General features: G+C 41.3%; 1 protein-coding gene across 1 annotated transcript in view; it reads left to right on the top strand.

The window, feature by feature from the left end:
- Positions 1-8,486: 8,486 nt before the first annotated feature.
- pcdh10b (protocadherin 10b) overlaps positions 8,487-24,002 on the top strand; it is a gene marked incomplete at both ends in the record, with an annotated part of 25,562 nt that continues 10,046 nt past the window's right edge. Inside the window, 3 exons of the mRNA XM_083915093.1 lie at positions 8,487-11,000; positions 13,422-13,480; positions 14,516-14,622. Coding sequence (XP_083771219.1) covers positions 8,487-11,000; positions 13,422-13,480; positions 14,516-14,622 — 2,680 coding nt within the window. The remainder of the gene's footprint in view (positions 11,001-13,421; positions 13,481-14,515; positions 14,623-24,002) is intronic.

Genomic DNA, 24,002 nt, shown 5'->3' with positions numbered 1-24,002 from the left:
CATTTAACTTAGCTGTGATCAACAACACATGGAACACTATTTGACCTGATGCGTTTTATCCAGCCTCTCTTTTTATCAACCGGAAAGCAAGAAAATCAAAAACCTGTTGCTCTCTGCCGGTAAAATACTCACACAGAGACACCATAACTTCAGCGAGACGTTTACCGTGCTACTTCAGTCAGTGGTCTTTCTAATTACGTAGCTTCACAACCTTATACTTCATCAGTTTTACAACAAACTGGCTTTCTTGACTTAACTTATCGTTTAAATTGACAAACATCATGTGTAATTAAAAGTTGAATATGTAGAATCTCTATTAAAAGCTATGTTTAAAATTTAAAAAAGCCACCCCTGGGGCGTTCTGAGGGGTACAGAATTCCCCCAAAAATATGTATTTATTCTGAATTAATATTAAAAAAAAATTTGATGGGTTTGACGATTACTTTCAGTCCCGTTCTGTTTCCATTGTGGCAGCCAATAGGTGTTGGGCATTGCTGGTTGCCAGTGTTGTCTGTTGTTGGGTGCAGCTACTCTAGGCAGGCACTGGGTGAAATGGAGTTTGCCAATCCTGCAGCTGCTTCTGAGTTTTTATGGTGTGATTTGCTGGAGGGGATGTGTTCAAACAGGCTAAAACAGACTCTGTTCTCCTGTATTCTACTGGGCCGGGTCTGACCAACCTGGCAACCCGACTGCTGGAGTTATTTTTTGTTGTTGCGACTACGATCTTGAGACACTAGATGGCGGTGTTCTACTCATTCTCCATATTCAACCTTTAATGGCACAATTCAAATCGGATGAAAAAATTGTTTTTCTCCCCGTTCACTAGCGCACATATTCTCAAGTAAGCTCCCTTGGTGGTCCTCCAGAAGGGGAGTGCCTCTCGATATGCAATGATTCTTCTTTTAAAAGACATAAATCTGTTTTAAGAGTATGAATCTGCTAAAGTCTGAGCTCTCTCAACTCTCAGACATTTACAAACAACTCAGACAGTTTCCAGTTTTTAAGTTTGCCATAGAAGTGCAGATGTTTCCAGCAGACATTGTTGTCCTTTATGTGTCCAAATATCTGTATTAATTGATGATGTGCTTGTTAAAAGCTATCAGGAGGAGTGGCAGTGCTCGGTCTCAGATTAAACGGGGCTCTCTGGTCCCTGTAGCTTTAGAACACTTGATGATTACATGCTGTTTCTCCTGCTCTAATTATCTTATGGGTGGGATCGCTTTGGGCACTCTTCTATATGCCCGCTACAATGTGTGAGAAACTTTTTGATGTGTGAGATGGACGTTATTTTTACCCTCCAAAAGCAGCAATTACTGGTCGCTACGCTGTATTTTTAGCCCTTAAAATGACTTGAGATTAAAATGTTGTGACCAAGGGTGCTTTGCTGCTGTTTCAGTGTGTATGTGTGAAAGTGGGGAAGTGCGTGGGGAGTAACAAGAGCTCTAATCATATTTATGGAGTTAAATTAGTTATTGTTCATGGCTGTGGATAGGGTTTCTGTGTCAGCGCTCACACTGGATTACTGTGTGCATATGGGACTCATCCCTATGTTCCCCGGTCGGAGAACATCAGTGTCCCCGGTCACATAAGCCTATGCCTTCGCTGATTTAATTCAGAATTTTGTTATGTTTTGGGGGGCACAGGCACAAAGGGACTTTCTGTGTCATTAAAACACTTTAAAACCTCCTTAAAAAGACCTGAGTCGGTTAAAAAAGGTTGTGATGGTTTAAATATAAATGTATATTTAAAAAGAGATTCCGGGTACCACTGGACAGGACGGTCAGCCGGAGATGATTTGATTATTCAAATACCCTCCATCCTGCACAATTGCTCCCTCAGTATATCAGACATCATGAGGTACCATTCTATCATCTTATTTAGAAGATAAAAAAAATTCAAACGAAGAGAATAAATACAACGTTAAAACATTTTTTTAAATTGTGTTCCTGTGCAGTATAAAAATCATATTTAATATACACCCAGGATAAAAGGTTAAGAAAGTGCTTGGAAGGGCTATAATATAGGGTTAGAGGTTACAGTTAGAGGGTAGTTTTTGGGTCTACATAAGCCTATTGGCTTGGGAATTTGGCACTTTTAGTGGAAAAAATAACAGACCGGGGAACATAAAACCCTTTCTGTGAAAAGTGGGGAACATCTGACCTTTTTTTGGGCAAAGCAGGGAACATCGGACCTTTTTTAGGAAAATCAGGAAACAGGACCTTTTTTTAGGAAAAGCGGGGAATATCAGACCTTTTTCTTATAAAAGGGTCCTATGTTCTTTGTCACATACAAAACAGGGACCATAGGACCCAAGCAACATAGGAGCCGGGGAACATAGGACCCGTGGACCATACGAACCGGGGAACATAGGACCCGTGGACCATAGGACCCGGGAAACATAGAACCCGGGGGACATAGGTACATATGCACATGCAGAAAGCCCCGCCCCTTCCCAGGCCCACTGGCTATCTGAGCAGACACTGGTGTGTGTCTGCCTGCACCACTTGATTCAGAAAATCTCTTCTTGGAGCCAATTGATGTTTCTCCTCCAGTGGCCTGTTCTGTGTAGCTCTGACAGTTTGCAGACACTGTGAATCATGCACTTATGCCACTGTGTGTGTGTGTGTGTGTGTGTGTGTGTGTGTGTGTGTGTGTGTGTGTGTGTGTGTGTGTGTGTGTGTGTGTGTGTGTGTGTGTGTGTGTGTGGTGCAGTGCAGTACTGTTGTCCATCACTAGGGGGAGCACTCGGTCTGCTGCTCTCCTTCACTCAGCAGAACTCACACACCCACTGAGATCATACAGTATTTCCTGTTATGGCCGAGGTCAGGACTCAGTCCACAGAGGGAAAGGAAGAGGAGGAAATGATTTATGGAGAGTAGAAGTCATTAAAAAGAAAGAAAAACTTCAGCACCCAGTCTGGCCGAATGCTGGTAGATGTATTTATGAGGTGTGGTCTGATAAACAAGCAGCTCAGTTCAACATGCTGGAGAAATGATCCAGAACACTGCAACATTAAGATCAATTGGTGAATGAAAAATCTTGAGAAACACAGACTGCCATCCTGTTATCTATGTACAAAACATTAGATCTTCATAAGGGAAGTAAGGACAAAAATGAGTCCTCAATATTCATTGTGAATGGGAGTCGTAGTACTTTAACAACATCCAATGTATTCATAGAAGTTAGAATCAGAGAGTTCAAAATAAGAATTGATTTGAGGTAGTTCTGGTAGAACTAGTGGCCATTTCTCCACTTGTGATCTTTCTAAATAATGAATGGTAAAGTGACTGAGGCTTTGATGTCCTGTGCAGTTGCTTCCTTTGTGCATTACTAATAATCAGATGTGACAGAGAGGGGAAAGATGGCCTTCATGTTTTTCTGCTGCAGCCACTTGGAATAGACTGCAAAATGAATTAAAATGGCTCAATCTGATTCTCTGGGTGAATTCACGGAATAGGAGAGTCGGTTCTTCAACAACTTTTAGTATTATTTCTGCTAATATTGTTCTATCCATTATTTGATTATGTTTTCTCTTCAACCTTTTGGGCAGCAGTTTTGGTCCAGTTTTCTTTAAAAAGGAAGTTTTCCAACTTCTGAGACTTTCTAGGTGAAATATTACATACATTTGTCTATTTTAATGCTTAGTTAATTGCCTATGTTCCCCGGTCGCATAAGCCTCTGTCTGTGGATTTAATTCAGCATTTTGTTAGAGTTGGGGGTTAGGGGGTAGTGTTAGGGTTAGGGGCTAGTGTAAGGGTTAGGGTTAGGGTCAGGGGGTAGTGTTAGGGTCTACATAGGCCTATTTGCCGGGGAATTCTGCCTGATTGTGGGAAAAATAACAGATCAGGGAACATCGGACACTTTTTTTTTTTTTTTTTAAAGTCTGATGTTCCCCGGTCACATCCAAAGCAGGGAACATAGGTACGCTGCCCTTTAAACTATGATTTTCATTCATGTCGTACCTTCTAGGGGTGTGACGATGCATATGATGTTGATTCAATATGATCAATGCAAAGTCAAATTATCTTTCAGATGCATTTTATTTTGAAATCCCCCCTTTACGTGTGATAGGAATGTACGTGAGGGTGTTAAATTGACAAATATAATATACACATATCTATCATAGGCCCCTCGATCCAATCTATGGTGACTTTGTGATATTTATTTATTTATTTATTTTAATTGTTTGCACAATTAAAAAACATAAATAGAAATTACAAAAAAAAAGACAAATGATAAAAGGAGGGCTTATTTGAATCCTCCACCATAAAACAATTCACAAAGTCATTGAGATTTCAAGATACATAAAATAATAAAAGGGATGGAAAACTTATGACAAAATATGTTTGCAAAAATAATAAGAAAGAACAGTGATTATTTGATAACTATTGGTAAATAGAACCAATATAATATTTTATTGTAATAAAACTTGTAATATACAGCCCAGTACCTTCAATTAATTTAGAATTTATTTATTTAGGATCTATTTATTCAGGGTTGTCCCTTGAGATGAATCATCTCATTTTCGAGGGGATCTTTACATATAATGATAAACATAAAACAAAGTCAAAAATAGAAATACAGTGGAACACAATACAGGACTTATGCACACACACACACACACACACACACGCACAAACACACACACACACACGCACACACACACACACACACACACACACACACACACACACACACACACACACACACACACACACACACACACACAAACACACGCACACCCACACACACACACACACACACACTCACAGACACAAACAAGACTTTCCTAACCCTAAAACACGTTACAGAAATACAGGTTTATGAGATAAATATATTGAATACAACAATGATGGAAATGAGAAAATGAAGGAGAAATATGAATGAAATAAAAGAATACAAATTAAATAAAACAAATCATAAAAAGGAGAGAAAAAAAGAAGTAGAAGAAAAAAATCTGAAACAAGAACAAGGAGTTTGCAAATGAATTAGAAGTGATGCTGAAACCAAGAGGAGACATAGTAGACCTGAGCTGGGATTGGAGATTGTTCCAAACCGATGGAGCTTTGATCTGTCTATACCAGTGGTTCTCCAACTTTGTACTTGACGTACCACCTCAGCAAATGTCAGGCTCTCTCCAGTCCCACCACTAAGACCAGTGTTCAAATACAGCAGCTTAGGCCGACACTATTTAGCTACAGCCAGGCAGGTTTACTCCTACTCAGAAGATTATGTATTGTTGACTGACTATTGCCATGACCTCAGCTTCAGAAGGACTGCTGTAAATATTCTCCTTTTGATCCGCACTTCCTGCTCTTCCTATTAGTTCCCATTTGGAGCCACAATTACAGTGTTTTCAAACCAATCATTTTACATCTGCTTTCTCTCTTGCTATCAGCAGTGGCCGTTTAAGGTGGTCATTGGCCCTTGGGCTACTGTTTGTTTGGGCCCCCCACATTATTAATCATGCTTTATCAGAAAAATAACCCCGCTAGAACAAAAATAGTCCGCAACCTTGAAAAAATCCTGGAATTTTAGAAATTTCTTCAGTAGATCTTGGTCTTGTTTCATTTTCATGCTCCACTATCAGATTTCCTTTCTGACATTTTGCCACTGTACTGTCTAGAAACAGTTAGTGATGTATCATTTGACATCAAAACTGACCTTATGAACCGGGCCACATGATGGCAGCTGATTGGGTAAATGTGTCCCATGTGTATCCAATCAGTGACTTCATTTTTTAAATGTTTCTAAGGGCCCCAATAGAAGGCAAGTTTTTTTCCCCAGTGAGGTAAAGAAGGTTTGTACACCTTTTCCAAGGTCAAATTTGCGCTTTCGATGTCCATTTTCAGGCTTTTCCAGCACCTTACAGCGGTGGTAAATTATAGATTTCTACAAATACATACATATTGAAAAGCATAACTTTTTTACCAAGTTAAAAGTGATGGTATTATGCTATAAACAACTAAGATTGTGTTTTGTAATAATAGAATGACAGCTAGGGCTTACGATGAGACTTTATTCTGCTTAATTATGCTGCTATAGGCCTAGTCTGCCGGGGGATAATACTTTTCCTGATACTCTGAGCTTCTCTCCTCTCTGTCTGAATCATTCATGTCCCATCAATGCATGTTACTGATTCAGCTTCTTCCCCGGAGCTGTTTGTGCTTTGTCGTCTCGCAGGTCTCTGCTGATCGTGGTGGGGCTTGCTGCCGTGGTCCTACATGACGCTTCCTGCTGCTATTGTCACTGTTACTCATATATACTATCACTAGTTTAATAAACTATAAAATTTGTAGCTGTATCGTAGCTGCTATTGCCACTACTCATCATTGATCATGTTTGCCACCATAATTATTATCATTTTCATATTCTGTCACCTTAGCTGTGCTTGTTTCTACTATTCTGTTGTATTAACTGTCTTAACATATACGTTATATTCACATTACTATAAATATTATAGTTACTGTAGGGCTTTGCTTGCATCTCTTGAAGTGTGTCTGTCTGTCTCTCTCTGTCCATCTGTGTGTCTTTTCTCTCTTTCTCTCTCCTTTTCTTCCTCCCCAACCGGTCAAGACAGATGGCCGTCCTCTACAGAGCTGGGTCTGTCTGACGTTCCTGCCTGTTATAGGGAAGGTTTTCGTTGCCACTGTACTCTACAGAGGAATTGTTGGGTCTATCTAAATCATAAATAAGTCATTGAGTGTGGTCTTTACCTACTCTGTAAAGTGTCCTGAGATAACCTTTGTTATGATTCGACACTATAAATAAAATTGAATTGAATTGAATTCAAAAAAATTGAATTCAAGAATTCGATAGCTATTTGTTGTGACATAAATGCAGAAATAATTCCAAGCATTTTTAAGTCCTTAATCCAAAGTTAAGGCATTTCAAGGATTTAAGGTACCTGTATGCACCTTGGGTAGATAAAAGAAATTTAAAATTGTCTGGCCAATTTATTTTAAATACATTTCATGGATCTTAAGGGTTTAAGTATTTTCTTTCAAAATGTTGTGATATTTTGATAGTATTATATTAATTTACTAATTAATGTTTCCTTTTTTTATTTTGGAGATTTTTTCGAGTACCATCAGTGGTTCAAGAACCACAGTTTGAGAACCAGTGGTCTATACCATCATAACTGTTGTGGTGTTTCCAGAGCAGACACTAATCTAATAAAGACATTAGTAGACAGAGTAAGAGCGAAACTGTCAAAAGTGGGGGAAATACAGTTGTTATGTGTTTTTTTTCTTTTGCAAAATCAGATAAAATCCAGTGCGTTCTGAAAAAGCATCCAACCATCTTCCACCTACAGTATGCTCTATGGTCCTTGATATATATCCGACTTTGGTTTGAATTTCCCCCGCTAGGGGTCGTATGAGGTCCGCGTATGCGCCTCGCACCCTGCCTCTCTGTCCCGCTGCTGTGTGTCTGCAGGAGAGTTAACACCACCTCAACTGCTGGGCTGTAATTAGAACGCACAGCCTTAAAATACAGCGCATGAACGGAGAATGATTCCCTGCATACATATCACAACATTTGCATGCATTAACCCGGTTCGCCCAGATCTGTCCCCGGGCTCACGGGCCCTGCCACCGAGTCAACAAGTCATTCACTCACCCTGATCACACACTGTTTCATTAGTTAATGCGCTTTACATTATATAGGGATGGGGAGTGGGTTTAGGATGTGGCAGCTGATGGGTTAAAGGCATAAATACATGTTCTTTCCCCCTTTGTTTCTTTTCAGTCAGGTAGTGTAGAGAGGAGCCCAGTTGGAGCTCAGGGAGGTAGAGCGAGATAGAGAAGCGGTGAGGGAGAAGAGAGGGCCGAGCGGGCCGTTGACAGGCAACCCCGCTATCCAATCAGGACAGAGCTCTCGGCGTGACTTACAGCCGCGGGGGCTGAGAGGGGGAGGCGCGATGCAGGGAAAAAAAGCAAATAGTTGAGTGAACAGCGTCAGTAGAGAGTGGAGTGAAGGGGACCGCAGTGAGGGCGCACAGTGCCAAGAGCAGAGCCGGAGCCAGAGACAAGAGGACAAGTCGGACTTTTATTTTCTTATTAGGGAGTAGCACAGAGGAAAAAAACTATCTCTTATATCTCTTCTGTGGATATTTATTTCCATGTTTCCAACTCCTTTCCAGACCGGTTTCACCACAGCAGCAGCAGCAGCAGCGGCGGCGGCGGCGGCACTGCACTTCAGCGGAATGTGCGCTGCAGCTTCTCCGTGACACGTCTGAAAAACAAGAGAGCTGAGACAGAATAGAAAAAGAGCTCCTGCACTCATTCAAACTCCTGAAAGAAATCAAAATGCCTCTCTGTTAATGGGACACATTTTACGCCTTACACCTTTTTTGGACACTTTTACGCATTTTGGAGACTTCGTCTCCCGACTGAAATGGGTGATGGAAATGGACATTCTGCGTATTAACAGAGGATACTAAGGTTTATAATATTTTCTACCTAAGTGCACTTGTTTTTTCGGCGATGATTGTGCTTTTGATTGTCCTGTGCATCGCGGATGGAGTGCTCTCTCAGATACGCTACTCTGTGCCGGAGGAGGCGGATCATGGCACGCTGGTGGGGAATATCGCCGAGGACCTCGGACTGGACCTTACCAAACTGGCCTCCCGCCGCTTCCAGGTGGTGCCCAACTCCCGGACACCGTACCTGGAGGTGAACCTCGAGAACGGCGTCCTGTTCGTTAACGAAAAAATCGACCGGGAGCAGATCTGCAAGCAGAGCGCGAGCTGCCAGCTCAACATGGAGGTGTTCTTGGAAAACCCGCTGGAGCTGTTTCGGGTCGAAATCGAGGTGGTGGACATTAATGACAACCCGCCCAGCTTCCCGGAGACGGACATTACGGTGGAGATCTCAGAGAGCGCCACCCCGGGCACCCGCTTTCCCCTGGAGAGCGCGTTCGACCCGGACGTGGGCTCGAACGCTTTACGCACGTATGATATCACCACTAACAACTACTTCTACCTGGATGTGCAGACCCAAACGGACGGGAACAGGTTCGCGGAGCTGGTCCTGGAGAAGCCGCTGGACAGGGAGCAGCAGGCGGCGCACAGGTACGTGCTGACCGCAGTGGACGGCGGTCAGCCTCCCCGGACTGGCACAGCGCTGCTGGTGGTCAAAGTGCTGGACTCTAACGATAACGTGCCGGTGTTTGACCAATCCGTGTACACAGTGAGCATCTCGGAGAACGCACCGCCGGGCATGCTGGTCATCCAGCTGAACGCCACAGACTTGGATGAGGGACTAAATGGGGAGATCGTGTATTCCTTCAGTAACCACATATCCAACCGCGTAAAGGACCTGTTCAGCATAGACCCGCGCACCGGGCGCATCGAGGTGCGCGGAGAGGTGGATTTCGAGGATAGCAGCCTGTACCAGATCTTCGTACAGGCCAAGGATATGGGGCCGAACGCCGTGCCCGCGCACTGCAAAGTGCTGGTCAAAGTCACCGATGTGAACGACAACGCGCCGGAGATCACCTTCAGCACCGTCACCGAGTCGGTGAGCGAAAAGGCGGCCCCCGGTACCGTCATCGCGCTGCTGAGCGTGACGGACCGGGACGCGGAGGAAAACGGACAGATCCACGTGGAGATCCTCGGCGACGTCCCGTTCAAATTAAAATCCTCCTTCAGGAATTACTTCACCATAGTGACCGACGGCCCTCTGAACCGGGAGCAGGCGGACTCCTACCCCGTTACCGTGGTCGCGCGGGATAAAGGGACACCCTCGCTCGCTGCCAGTAAGTCCATCCGAGTCCAGGTGTCCGATGAGAACGACAACGCGCCCACCTTTACGCAGTCCATCTATGATGTGTATGTGACGGAGAACAACGTGCCGGGGGCGTACATCCACGCGGTGACGGCTCTGGACCCGGACGTCGGGCCGAACCGGCTCATCACTTACTCCATATTAGAGTGTGACATTCAGGGCATGTCGGTCAAAACCTACGTGTCCATCAATGAGGAGACGGGCTATCTTTACGCGCTCCGGTCCTTCGACTATGAGCAGCTAAAGGAGTTCACTTTCATGGTCCAGGCCAAAGACGCGGGCACCCCGGAGCTCTCCTCCAACGCCACAGTCAAAGTCATCATCGTGGACCAGAATGACAACGCCCCCTTGGTGCTGGCTCCCCTGGGGAAGAACGGCACAGCCAAGGAGCCGTTGCCCCGCACGGCTGAGCCGGGTTACCTGGTGACCCGCATCGTGGCGATGGACGCGGACGACGGCGAGAACGCGCGGCTCTCCTACAGCATCCAGAGGGGCAACGAGAACGGCATGTTCAGGATGGACTGGAGGACGGGCGAGCTCCGGACGGCGAGGCGGGTGTCGGCCAAGAGAGACCCCCTCCAGCTGTACGACCTGTTGATAGAAGTGAGGGACCACGGGCAGCCGCCGCTGTCCTCCAGCGCCAGCGTGCTGGTGATGCTGGTGGACAGCGTGGCCGAAGGCCGCGGAAGTGGGGACCGGGGAGGCACCGCCAAAGCCAAAGATGGAACCCTGGACCTCACCCTCATCCTCATCATCGCCCTGGGCTCCGTCTCATTCATCTTCCTCCTGGTGATGATCGTGCTGGCCGTGCGCTGCCAGAAGGACAAAAAGCTGAATTTTTACACCTGCCTGACCAGCGAGTGCTGCCTGGGCTGCAGCTCCTGCTGCTCCAGGCAGGCCCGGGCCCGCAAGAAAAAGCTCAGCAAGTCGGATATCATGCTGGTGCAAAGCGCCGGTAACGTCAGCGGGGCCGGTACGGCTCAAGTCCCCGTGGAGGAGTCAGGGAGCTTCGGCTCTCACCATCAAAACCAGAACTATTGCTACCAGGTATGTCTGACTCCAGAGTCTGCCAAAACCGACCTCATGTTCCTAAAGCCGTGTAGTCCGTCTAGGAGCACAGACACCGATCACAACCCGTGCGGGGCCATAGTGACAGGGTACACAGACCAGCAGCCTGACATCATATCAAACGGCAGCATTTTATCAAACGAGGTAAGAGTCCCTTCATACCTGCGGTTTGACCATCCCCCATCCCCCAGTATGTCTCAACCCTCATCCATAAACAGGCCCCCCCTTAAACCTGAAGCCTGCCTGTTTGGATTTTTACACATCAACATGTATGTGTCATACAGGAGCATCTCCATTTCCTTTCAGTTCAGTGGTATGTCAGGTGTACACATGGCTCTTATGGAGTGCTAATACACACAGTATGCCACATTAAAGCAAGCACAACAATTAGTCGATTCATGAATCATTTGTCAACACGGCTGCAGATCCCCCCCAATAAAAATACCCTAAACTATTCAAAATTGAGCAAAAGTATTTTCAGACTTCACATTGTTCACATTCACATTTAGATTCACATTTAAAAAGAAATGATTGAAAGGGTGGAAAAAACAACATTTGACAAATATATTTCTGAATCCACATAAGTACATCTGTGCTCTCCTCTACTCCAACACAAATGAACGGGGAGTTTCTTACACAGATGCTGATGACAAGCAGGCTTTAAAAAAATATATATTTTGATATTCATCCATATCAATGAATCATGCATAAAGTAGTCCCATACACTGGGATAAAAGGAAGAGGGTGAGAAGAATTGGGGCTGAGTGGACTTTACAAGACTCTTAAAGACCCTTAAAATTATGATTTACTAATGTAACGGTTAAGTAAGCAGTGATACTCTGTTGGCTGTTTAGGAGAAATAAACAAGAAAGGTAAGAACAGTAAATTATTCCATGTGCAGTTCTTTTTGAAGGATATGGTGATGCTCCATAAAGTTGTGATTTATGCTGGCATGGTTTGAGTTGCAAAAATAAATCACATTTGTGTCCCTAATAATGATTAACTATTTTGATAATTGATTTGTCGTTTTGAGTCAGTTTTTAAAGAACAAATTAGCAAATTCTCTGATTGCAGCTTCTTAAATGTGAATATTTTTGCTACTTTCTTTCTTTCTCTCCTCCATGATAGTGAACTGAATATTTTTGAGTTGTGGGAAAAACAAGACATCAGGGAACAGTTTGGTATCTGAATGTAATTTAAGTTAAAGTGGTAAAATGTTAAATGTTGCCTACACGCAAGTTGCCTATGACATTGAAAAGTATACAGAATCATGAATGTGAGCAGCTTTGTGACTCTCTTTGTGATGAACATTTTGTCAGCTCGAGTTAAAAGTTCCAAAATCAGTTTAGTCTTTTTCACCACAAACCTTTGACTAAAGCAGCAAAGTTATTAAATGTTAATTTTTTTCCAAACAGAGAAAAAGTCCAAGTTCTCTGATTCCAGCTTCTGAAATGTGAATATTTTCTGCTTTCTCTCCCCTTATATGAGAGTAAACTGAATATGTTTGAGTTGTGGAAAAAAGCAGACATTTGAAGACGTCATCTTGAGCTTTAGGAAACACTGATCCACATTATCTCCCCTTTGTCGGACGTTCTAAGATTCAGATTTAATAACTGGCAGATGAATTGATAATTCATATTAAGCTTGCCTGCTTTCATCAGTCTTAAGGGAGGTCACCCCTGAAACAGCAGTCAGTGTTTATGTTGCGCACCCAAGTCTTTGGAATATTAAAATCCAGGAGTGCAGATCTGATGTCAGGATTGGGGGGGAACACATAAGTTATTTATTTTTACCCATATGTAACTCAAACCATGCCACCATAAATCACAACTTCATAGAGGCTCACCATATTATTCAAAAAGTACTGAGCATGGAATAATTTACTGTTCTTACCTTTCTTGTTTATTTCTCCTAAACAGCCGACAGAGTGTTTCTCTGCTTATTAACTGTTATATTAGTAAATCATCATTTTACTTAAGTGTTATATTAGTAAATCATCATATTACTTAGGTGCTTTATTAGTAAATCATTATTCTACTTAAGTGTTATATGAGTAAATCATCATTTTACTGAACTGTTACATTAGTAAATCATCATTTCAGGCGTCATGTAATGTCTACTCACCCCAGTTCTTCTCACCATCTCCTTTCTCTCCCAGTGTATGGGACTACTTTATGCATGATTCATTGATACTGATGAATATCAAAATCTGAAGAGATGAAATGTAAAGTCTGAAAATACATTTGTTCAATTCTGAATAATTTAGGGTCTTTTTATTGGGGGGGCATGTCCCCCCCGTCCCCCCCAGGATCTGCACCTGTGTACAAATCAGACTAAGAGACGTGTGGATGTGTGTGTGTGTACGTGTGGAGAATCACACTTCAAGCACACACTCATCCAGTATGAGTGATAATGGTTGAACGCAGCTCAGGTTCATCTCACAGCTAACATCATCAGGGAACTGTGTGGGTTGCATCGTTTCTGGTTGGACAGCGGTGATTGTAATCGTGTTAGACTAGGCGCGCGTCCGACAAACACTGACATTCACCCCCTTTTTTCTTTCAGACCAAACACCAGCGAGCTGAGCTCAGCTACCTGGTTGACAGGCCGAGACGTGTCAACAGGTAAATATGGAAAAAGATTCTGAGTGCGGCCTCTCCGCTGCTCGCCCTGTCACATCCACCTAACAGAGCTCTCATCTGCCCACTGCCTCTACTGCTCATTACTGTGATGATGCTCCACATAATGAGATGGGATCAGAAAGGGGGCTGCTATAATCAGAACTGCTGTTTGGGGCTGGGCTTTATGGATACATTATTCTATCCTGATATAGGTCATTTCATATCTTGAACAATATGTTTTATGATATAGCATGTTTTCTGGTAAGCTAATGAATAAATAGTCGATATGAAACAACTACATAGTTAATGTTTTTCTCATTTTATTAAGAAATGTAGTGCAAAATGAAGAGTTCATAGCAATGTTAAAGAAAAATTCCAGCTCTACACTGACTGCATTTACATGCATGCACACGAAGAGTGTGATCATTTGGAAAAAAACTGAAATAATAATCCCACAAAATATTTCACTAATTACTATCTTCTTGTTATTATCAATTTAGATGGCATAAGTCATAAGTGTGTATCATGATTAGTGATAGACGGATACATCGACCGACTGATGTATGTTTTTCACGTCTATGGTATCGGCCAATGCAGGCTGCTGTGTTTGCCGATAGTTTTTTTCCTGGACTTATTTACAGACAGGCGTCCAAAGGCAGCTCTGTCTTGCTGGAGACACCTTTTTTAAGTTCAATAATTGTTCCTTTTTTTTTTTTAATTGAGACTCATAACATTTGTTATCATCATTGTGTAATTTTTGTGATTTAAATTGAAGGAGCAAAAGTCGTATCGGCTCCAAATATCGGCTCAAAAAGATCAGCAGCCTGTATCGGTCATTGGCTAAGGCTGATGAAAAAGAAATCGTATGGGCCCTAAAAACTCCATATCGGTCGGTCATGATATCTCAATACATGATTTCATCATGATTCCATTGAATGATCATAGTGAATTATCAGATCATAGTGAATTATCAGCCCAGTTGCAGCATCAGAATGCAAAGTGAATCTTTGATTTAATGTTCTCTGTGTGTTTTTTCAGTTCGGCTTTCCAGGAGGCAGACATGGTCAGCTCCAAAGACAGCGGCCACGGAGACAGCGAGCAGGGAGACAGCGACCACGACGCCACCAACCGAGGCCATTCCTCCGGTAAGAACTGTACTGAACTGAGTGTGCATGACCTGCCTCTTTCTTCACCACTCGTTTGAAGCTGCGTGTTCAAAGGGCAGATCAATGGCTCTCTGGCTTCTATAGGACCAAAGTGGGCTCCGCTGGTTATCATGTGGCCATCTAGAGCAGGCTGCTGAATTCCACAATCTTGTTGCTCAGTTGTGCATATTGTGTTGGCTGGAAAAATGAAAGCAATTAGCATAACACACAGCTGGAGAGTGTGTCCAACAGGCAGCATGAATGCTGATGGTGTAGTTTGAGACATTCACGTTCTCTCTAGTGACACTAGGGCTGAGTGATATGGACAATATCTTGATATAGTGATTGTGTCACCATTCAGACAGTTTTTGGCTAACGTTCTATTGACATGTTTGACTACAAATATAATGATGTGTAATATATCACTAAAGTCTAACGTCTTACCTGTCTAACCAAATATCATTTTAATTAATTGGATAGTTTATATCTTCACACTGGCCTGGGACGCCTCAGGATCCCCCAGTTAGAGCTGGTTAATGTGGCCCGGGAAAGGGAAGTTTGGGGTCCCCTGCTAGAGCTGCTGCCCCCGCGACCCGACCCCGGATAAGAGGCTGAAGATGAGATGAGATGATATCATTTAAGAGTCGGCAAAGGACGCTAACACCGGTGAATTAGCTCTAGCTTTAGCGCTGCTGGACGTCCAAATTAACATCAATGCTGTCACCGCACCTGGGACCGTACTTCAGTCTAGGGATTGACCGATATGGATTTATATAGGGCCGATGCCGACTTTTTTTCCATCAGTCTTAGTCGATGACCGAGACAGACTGATGATTTTCTTGAGCCGAGACAGCTTTTGCCCCATCAATTACATCATAAAAATTACACAATGATCAAAAAAAATGTTACGAGTCTCAATTTAAAAAAAAAGGAACATTTATTGAACTTAAAAAAGGCGTCTCCAGCAGCAGCCTGTTGACGCCTGTCTGTAAATAATGCCGGGAAAGAAACTATTGGAGATATCAGCGGACGCAGCTGCCCACAACGGCCGATGCCGATGCTGATACATGAATTGGTCTGTCACTACTTCAGTCCTTCACAATAAAATTACATGCTTCAAAAACTCCCATTAGTACTACTCCTGCAGTAAAAAGCTCCTTAATTTTTGTTTGGAGTGTAAACCACCACCTTGTTAGGCTGAATGCCCCCTAAACTTAACTACTACTTTCTTCATCAAAGACACTTTCGTATACTAATTAGACATGCAAATGTCCATGTACATGAATTACATTTCACTGGTAGATCCTTAGAAGTGTGTAAATTAATTCTACTTGAACTTTGGTGGTGATGGGCCAGGAAAAGCTCTGCAAAAAGAGCTGAAACTCATCAGAACACTAAGTGGTGACACAGAGGCGCTAGGTCATTCCATATCTCGATAATGATATGTATCAGGATATAGTAGGTTTTCTAATAATTCAATAAGTAAAAAGTCTGTATTAAATAACCACATGGTAAAGTCTATTTCTGTATACACCAGTGTGAATTAAATACAAATTAAAAGTGCTGAATTTTCTTAAGAATCGTAGTGCTAAATGAACATAATGTGAAAGGAAAAGGAAGTAAAGTGTCGCCCAAATGACGTAACTCAGTTGAGATGCTGGTGTTTCAGTGATTAATTATGTAGAAAAATAGATAGACATTATTATATTGTTTTGACGATATATATCTTCCCTACTCTATCGCCTTCTTCCAATGACTTGCAAAGATTTATTTATATTAAACCACAACTGCAAATTTCAAATGATATTCCCAGATAACTCGAAGAATTATTGTCCAGCCCTAATAAGTGACACTGTGGCTTGTGATTTTCTGAAAAAGACGAAGAAAAAAGCAAAGCTCTGGATGTCTGGAATCAGAATGAGATGGTGTCCCAGAGCTCGTCCTCCATGAGAACACGTCTCTTATTATTGTGTCTTTTCCGGACACGTGATGATTTAATGCCGGTGTGCGGAAAGTGAACCCCGGCGCTGTTGTTTGTAAATACGTGGTGGTGTTAATGAGGAGCCAGCTCCCTGTGAGCTCGGTCACTTGGTGCTGGAGACCACTCGATGAGGCGTGACAGGTTTTTTAATGAGGCTGCGCTCACACTGGAGTGCTGGGAAGCGGACCAAATAGGTTGCGGCCGTAGCAAACAAAACAGACGATTCATTTGTTCATTAAATTAATTAATGCATTCATTCAGGCAGCTACTCTCCAACTGCACTCCCTCCGTACTTATCTTTTCCTCCCTGACCACATTCTTCCATACCCATCCTTTTTTTTGTTAATCGTCCCTTTCTATCCAAGCTCTAACAACAGGGCCCCGCTGAGGTCTGAATGCAGGTTTTATGTCTTCATTCAGCAGCGAGCTTTCTTTGGTGCGGGCCCTCTGCGGACGGGGGCCTGTCATCGTGTCTAGTCAGCCGCAGCAGGGGCCCTCACCGTGCCAAGTGGAGCTTGCATGCCACTTCCACTGTCACTCCAGTAGGCCTGGATGTGTTCCACAGAAACAGAGCTGAACCACAGCCGCCCCTCTTTTAAGGCCCTGTTCAGATGGAGATGATCTAGAAAGGAAATGCAAAAGTGGAGTTGCATTCTCACTTTTTATTCCGCGTTTAGACGAGTGTCTTTGGGAGGTATCTGTGTGCATACGGTGACGCAAAAGTGTTTGAAATTCGATGTAGCATGCGCGTCAGATGGCTAGTTGGTGCTGTGACAACGCAACACCACCCAGAGCTGGTGCCTTTTTAGAAACTTCTTTCTCCTTCTCTCTCTAACAGCGGAGAAGCCGGACGCCATACAGTGTTGAAAGTCGGACTAATGGAAATAGTCCCACATGTTTGTTGTTGTTTACCTGTACTCTGCACATGGCTGTTATGTAGCACATACGCCTTGTGAGCCAGCGTGACCAGATCAGAGCACACTTTTACATTTTTACCCCTTTACACGGAAACACAATGGTGGAGTGTTTTTAAGATTTCCACTCTGGAGGGTGATTTCCCTTTTTTGCATTTTTAAGCCCCAAAAACGTTGTCACCATCTAAACAAAAGGCAAACAAAGTCGGACCCTCACAACTGCTTCAGGTTTTTCTTTTTCACCACTGTGGGAGATTTTCACTCCTAATCTGACTGAGCCAGCCAGCTGCTTCATGTGGATGGAGTTTTCCTATTTTGAGTGCATTAGCATTTCATGTGAACACTGCCAACCACAGTTCATATTCTGTTATGAATAGTCGCACTCTGTTACACAAGCAGGGCTGAGTATCATCTGAAATGCGTACCCGAGTTTTGGCTTCAGTACCAAAGGGAAGAGACTTTTTTGATGCCACGAACTGAGCAGTTGTCAAATGTTAGATGTTGTCTGTACAAGAACGTTGCCGCAATAACATTGATGTGATGAATGAAAAGCATGAATCTGAGCACATACTGTATTTGATACCAACTTCTTGACTCTCTGTGACGGATCAGGGCCGTAATCACATATTTAACATTTGACCTTAAGGAACTTAAACTGACATTTTAAAGTATTTCGGAACAAAGCCCTAGACGATTTGAGTAATGTTATATATTAAAGGTTATATGCTGTTATATTTAGCATTGTAAGACCTACTCACATGCTTCTGGATCAGGGTAAAACAATGAGTGTGTGTTGTTAAAATTCTATTGATGAAAAGATACCTTGCTCTAATGAGTCTTATAGCCCAGTACTACTTGGAAAAACCCATTCCTTAATATAGAGCACCCCAATATTCCAGACTTCTTCATGTGATGATCACACCATTACCCCCATCTGACAGGGTCAGGTCCACCTTGAGATCAGGGCACTGAGACCTGAACAAACCCCTAAACTGTTCATATATATATATATATATATATATATATATATATATATATATAGTTAAGTAAACAAAGTCGTATTGATATTCTGCCGCGATTTCAAAGAAGGTTTCTATTCTCTCTCTCACAAATCGCACACGAAACTGCAGTACACCTAGAGGTGATAATAATAAAAATGGCAATTTGTTACATTTATTTATGATTCAAATTACATTTGCTAATAATTCCAGATGGCATGTGTGGTCGCCACATTTTTATTTATTTATATCTTTTATCAATATATTGATGCAGTTATTATAATATATATATATATATATTTATATATATATATATAGGGATCGACCGATATGGATTTTTTTAGGGCCGATACCAATTTTCAGCCTTAGCTGATGACCGATATGGACTGCCAATTTTTTGTCGGTATTTGAAAGTGATACTACTTTTTCTCCCTCAATTTACATCATAAAAAAATACACAATGGTAAGAACAAATGTTACGAGTCCCAATTTTAAAAAAGGAACGAACCTTTATTGAACTTAAAAAAGGCGTCTCCAGAAACACGGAGCTGTCTGTGGACGCCTGTCTGTAAATAATGGTGGAAAAAAAGATCGGCGAACACAGCAGCCTGCATCGGCCGATACCATACATCTAAAAAACGCAAATAGATGTATGGTCTATCACAAATATATATATTTAAATATATATATATATATATATATATATATATATATATATATTTGTGATAGAGCATACATCGATAATAATAATAATATTCCTATCAAATATATATATATATTTATATATATATATATATATTTATATATATATTTGTGATAGACCATACATTGATAAAAATAATAATATTCCTATCAAATATATATATATTTATATATATATATATATATATTTGTGATAGACCATACATATTATTTGTATATATATATATATATATATATATATATATATACTGTATAGTCGAGGTCTCACCTCTGATATACTGCACAGTGATAAAAAGCAGTTTTGGTCAATTAATTAAAATGAGCTGTTAAACTAAGAATCTAAAATGACACAGAGGTTTTTTACTTGTGGTCGTGGATTCAATGTAAATGTATTCTAGAATATGCACCAATATCAACTGATATACTGTAATAAAACTAAACTGACAGGTAGAAGAGGGGGTCATATTAGCTCACGCTGGAGCACTTACATCATTCTCCAACTTCTATTAATCAATGAATCAAACGACGCGCACTAATTTATTCATTATTTGATGTCCTATTTCACCAGTTCAGCGTCAGCCTGCCTGTTCATACTCTCGTGTTTAGAGCGTTGTGAGTGCAGTTGTGATGCAGCAGCAGGCCCAGCAGCACTGCACTGCTGACTTTGAGTACCCTTGGTGTGGCAAAGAGAATACAGTTACTGTGTTGCAGAGTTGTCAGCCAGCTTAATGCCTTTAAACAGATTATTTGCTGTGCATTAAGGCTTTGTTTGATTAGGATAATTGATAGTGTGGCTTAGAGACCTGCAATTCTAATTTCTAATTCAGTTTGTCAGCAGCAAGGGTACACTCGAAGCGCGTCTGTGTTTGATAAATGCTAATGTTGAACAAACATGAGTCCATGTCATGTCCTCTTCTCGCGGCTTTGACAGGAGACGTCGGGGGGGCCGGGGGGGGGCTTCTATCCTAGCTCTTTTAAAGAGACGTGTGGGTCCATGTAAACAGATTTATAGGAACATATTGGTTTTAATCTTGGATTTAAAGCATGAGCATTACACATTGACGGATAAATACTCCGATAAGATTTGCCTGAATGTGTTGAACATGGTAGAATAAGGCCTCACAGAGGAGGAGGATGGGGCCGATTTCCATCCATGTTTTTTTTTTTTTTAAGAACCAATGTTACGAGATTGTTTACGCAGTAATTTGCCTGTTTGCCTGTGATTTTCGTGCTTCGTAGCTGTGCCAACAGTTTCTGCTGCTTCGCGCTGTTGTTCTCTGATCAAAACCACTCTGTTTCTCCTCATCAAGGATGCATTTAAAGACTCACAAAGAGTCAAAAAAATCATCTGTTATGGACAGGATTAAAGACAGAAAAGATAAATATAAATATATATTTACAGTATGTATATCCGAGACATTACAGTCGGCTGTGCAGAGTGACGGAGAAAGAGCGATAGAGAGGAGGATTTGCAGTAAAGGTCAAAAGCAGGACTGAAATGAACAAATACTTCCCATTATGTACCATTACACACTGCAGTGTGCAGATACATGCTAAGGTTTAGCAGTGATGATGTGAAGGCATTATACATGTCTACCACCACTAATGCTACTACCATTTAACATATTGTTGGAAAATATTCAGAATGGACTGCCTCGGAATATGTCAATGCTCCTGTAGAAAACAGTGGACATGGTTATTTTATCAGATGTCAGTTTGATTCTGTGTGACCTACAGTCAAACATCCCTAAGAGATTCTCTCCTTTAAGACTGGATATTTCAGGCAACTAATGTCCATTTTGCATCATAACATGTCTTCTTTCAGACTAGTGGAAAGAAAACATCTGTTTTACTTCACTTTGTCTGTTTGTGTCTGTAGATTTCTCCTAAATTCAACAAAAGCATTAGATAATGCCTCATTGCCATATTTAAACATAACATTTCAGAAATCTTGTCATAGATAAAAAAAATAATTGTCTTAATGTAAATAATCATCTGGGGAGTTTGATGATGATACATAGTTAAAATGTTATCCTGTTCACCTGTTGTTTCTCCCCTAAAGTTTAGAAAGATCGTATTGAAATACTCCACTAAAAGTCAATAAGTGCATTCCTAATGTTACACATTAGGCCGAACTAATAAATGTCTGTGCAGGTCATCATTTATTCAGGACCTCTAACATGCATTTATGATACTTTCACATACATGTAGCATCACTCTTCCACTATCCTCCCTCTAATGTACATGGATTTCAGGCACACTCGTTAAATAGTATGAATATATAATAATGTTACTTATATAAATAGCATGGATATAAGATTGGAACATATGTACCATATGTATGATTACATGGATGTAAAATATGTGTTCTACCATCACATGCATATACCTTTGCTATAATAATAATAATATTAATAATAATATTCCTATCTTTACCAGACGTTTCACTCTTTTATTTTTTCAATTGAAGAATCTTCACTTTGAACTGCATGCTTGTTCCATTATTTATATATATATATATAAGTCTTATGATTTTCTGTTAATAGAAGTGTGTATATGTAAGAAAAGAGCAGAGACAACAAATTATGCACACACACATACACGATACACCTAAAAACGCAAATATCATTGTACGATGATGTGTGTGTGTATATATATATATATATATATATATATATATATATACACACACAGTATATGTGAGTAGGTTTGTGCAGCACATTTTTCCATATATATTCTATATATATTCAAGTTATTATATGCTTAGCTTGCATTCTCTTCCAAACAGTAAATCTAGCATAATGTAGCATTTTTATCATTCATAGCTGTATATAATGGGGGTGGCTGTGGCTCAGGGGGGAGAGTGGGTGTTCCCCATACCAACGATCAGCTGTTCGATCCCTGGCTCCTGTGGTCCACATGTCGAAGTGTCCTTGGGCAAGACACCCCCCCCCCCCCCCCCCCAATTGCTCCCTGTGCTGTGCATGGGTGTGAATGAAAGAAGCTAAATGAAAATATTATTGTTTCATTTTCTTTGACTCGTTGTTTAAACTTTCTTGATGTACTGCGTTGTATCACCAAGTCAAATTCCTGTGTACACTGTGACACTATGATTCTGATAACATGCATAAAATATGAATAAATTAATAATAATAAATTATTAGAACTTATGTATAGCCTCATCTATAGGCTAAGCATAATTTGAATCATTTTAATGTTGTAGCTGGTCGATGTGGAACTCATTTTAATTTTCATATGTTTTTTTCCTTTGGAATGTATATTTTATTTTCACTTCAGCATTCCATACATGCAGTACAATAGGGACACTACAGTAAGGTGTACAGAAATACATACAAGGGGATGTTTATTAAATCCAGGGAGGCCAAACTTACACACACATAAAAGGGAATTAAAAAAATATAACTACAAAATAAGAGATGAGGGAAAAAGGAAAGAGAAGAAATGGGTTAGCGTTTCCTTTTGGCATTATCACATTCACTGCAGGACTCCAATTCAATTCAATTTTCAATTCAATTCACCTCTTCATAAATACTGCTCTTTGCAGCCCTATCACATATGGGATTTGTTCCATCTCATACAGTTCCCTTATATTCTGACTCCAGATGTCATGTGTATGGGTTTATTTGTTAACCATTTGTTAACTGGGAGACATTTAATCTTAGCCCCCAACAGTATTTGGAACAAACAGATTTTGGCTCTCCTTTTCCTTTTTGTGGTCAGCACTTGTTAGAACCAGTCTGCTGTTATTTGCAGGGTCTAGGAGTATCTTATTTGAACTTTACATTTGAACTCTCTTCAAATATTAGAATTGGTCATCAAATGTGCCTCTCTGCAGATTTCCATCTAGAACCATCATATGTTAATAACTGTCAAATAAATGTATAGGAGTAAAAGTATATTAACATTAGAATATAGTGGAGTAAAAGTATATTAACATGAGAATATAGTGGCGTAAAAGTATATTAACGTGAAAATATAGTGAAGTAAAAGTATATTAACATGAGAATATAGTGGAGTAAAAGTATATTAACATTAAAAACATAGTGGAGTAAAAGGATATTAACATTTAAAAATGGAAAAACGAATAAACCTTGAGGGACTTGAGTAAATTAAAGTAAATAAACTACAACTATCTAATTTTCATCTGTTATTAAAACCTGTCAAAGATGTATATGTGATTATCAAGAACTTGGATCATTTCAACTGTAGTGCCCTCTTGACTTTGAAAAAAGTACTTTGACAAAAAGAAAAAGACTTCCAAGCTTTCCTGGCACTTTGAACCGTCAGATTGTTGTCAGTTCCCTGTGGTGCCAGTGCTGTCGGTGAACTCTAAGTTAAAGGTGGCTCTATACGTTCTGTGATGGCCACATTTACTTGTAGAATTAAAGTGCTCCTCATTTGCTGCTGGACCCTCCAGAACCACTCCTGCGGCCCTGGGAGTCCCCTCAGGGACCCCATTTCCAGCCCTGCTGCATGTGTAAAGCACATTTTATCAATATAGCCAATGTCACGCACTTGGAGAAGATTGAGTCGAGGTGCTTATCCACTTTTCTACAGAACCCCCACCGCCCCACCACCCACTCCACTCCCATCTCTCCCTGCTGCCGTGATGAATTCCTCCTCATGCCTGTGGTTCATGTTATCACTGTGGTAACAGCTCGCTGATCAGTAATTCATTTTTCAGACCTCTGCATACCAATTACCAAATGAAGGTTATTATAGAGACTTTGCGTTTGCCCTGCGCGAGCGCCGTGCAGAATGCTA

The sequence above is a fragment of the Echiichthys vipera genome, assembly GCF_963691815.1.
Source record: "Echiichthys vipera genome assembly, chromosome: 6".
NCBI lineage: Eukaryota > Metazoa > Chordata > Actinopteri > Perciformes > Trachinidae > Echiichthys > Echiichthys vipera.
This window is presented reverse-complemented; position numbering and strand designations above follow the sequence as displayed.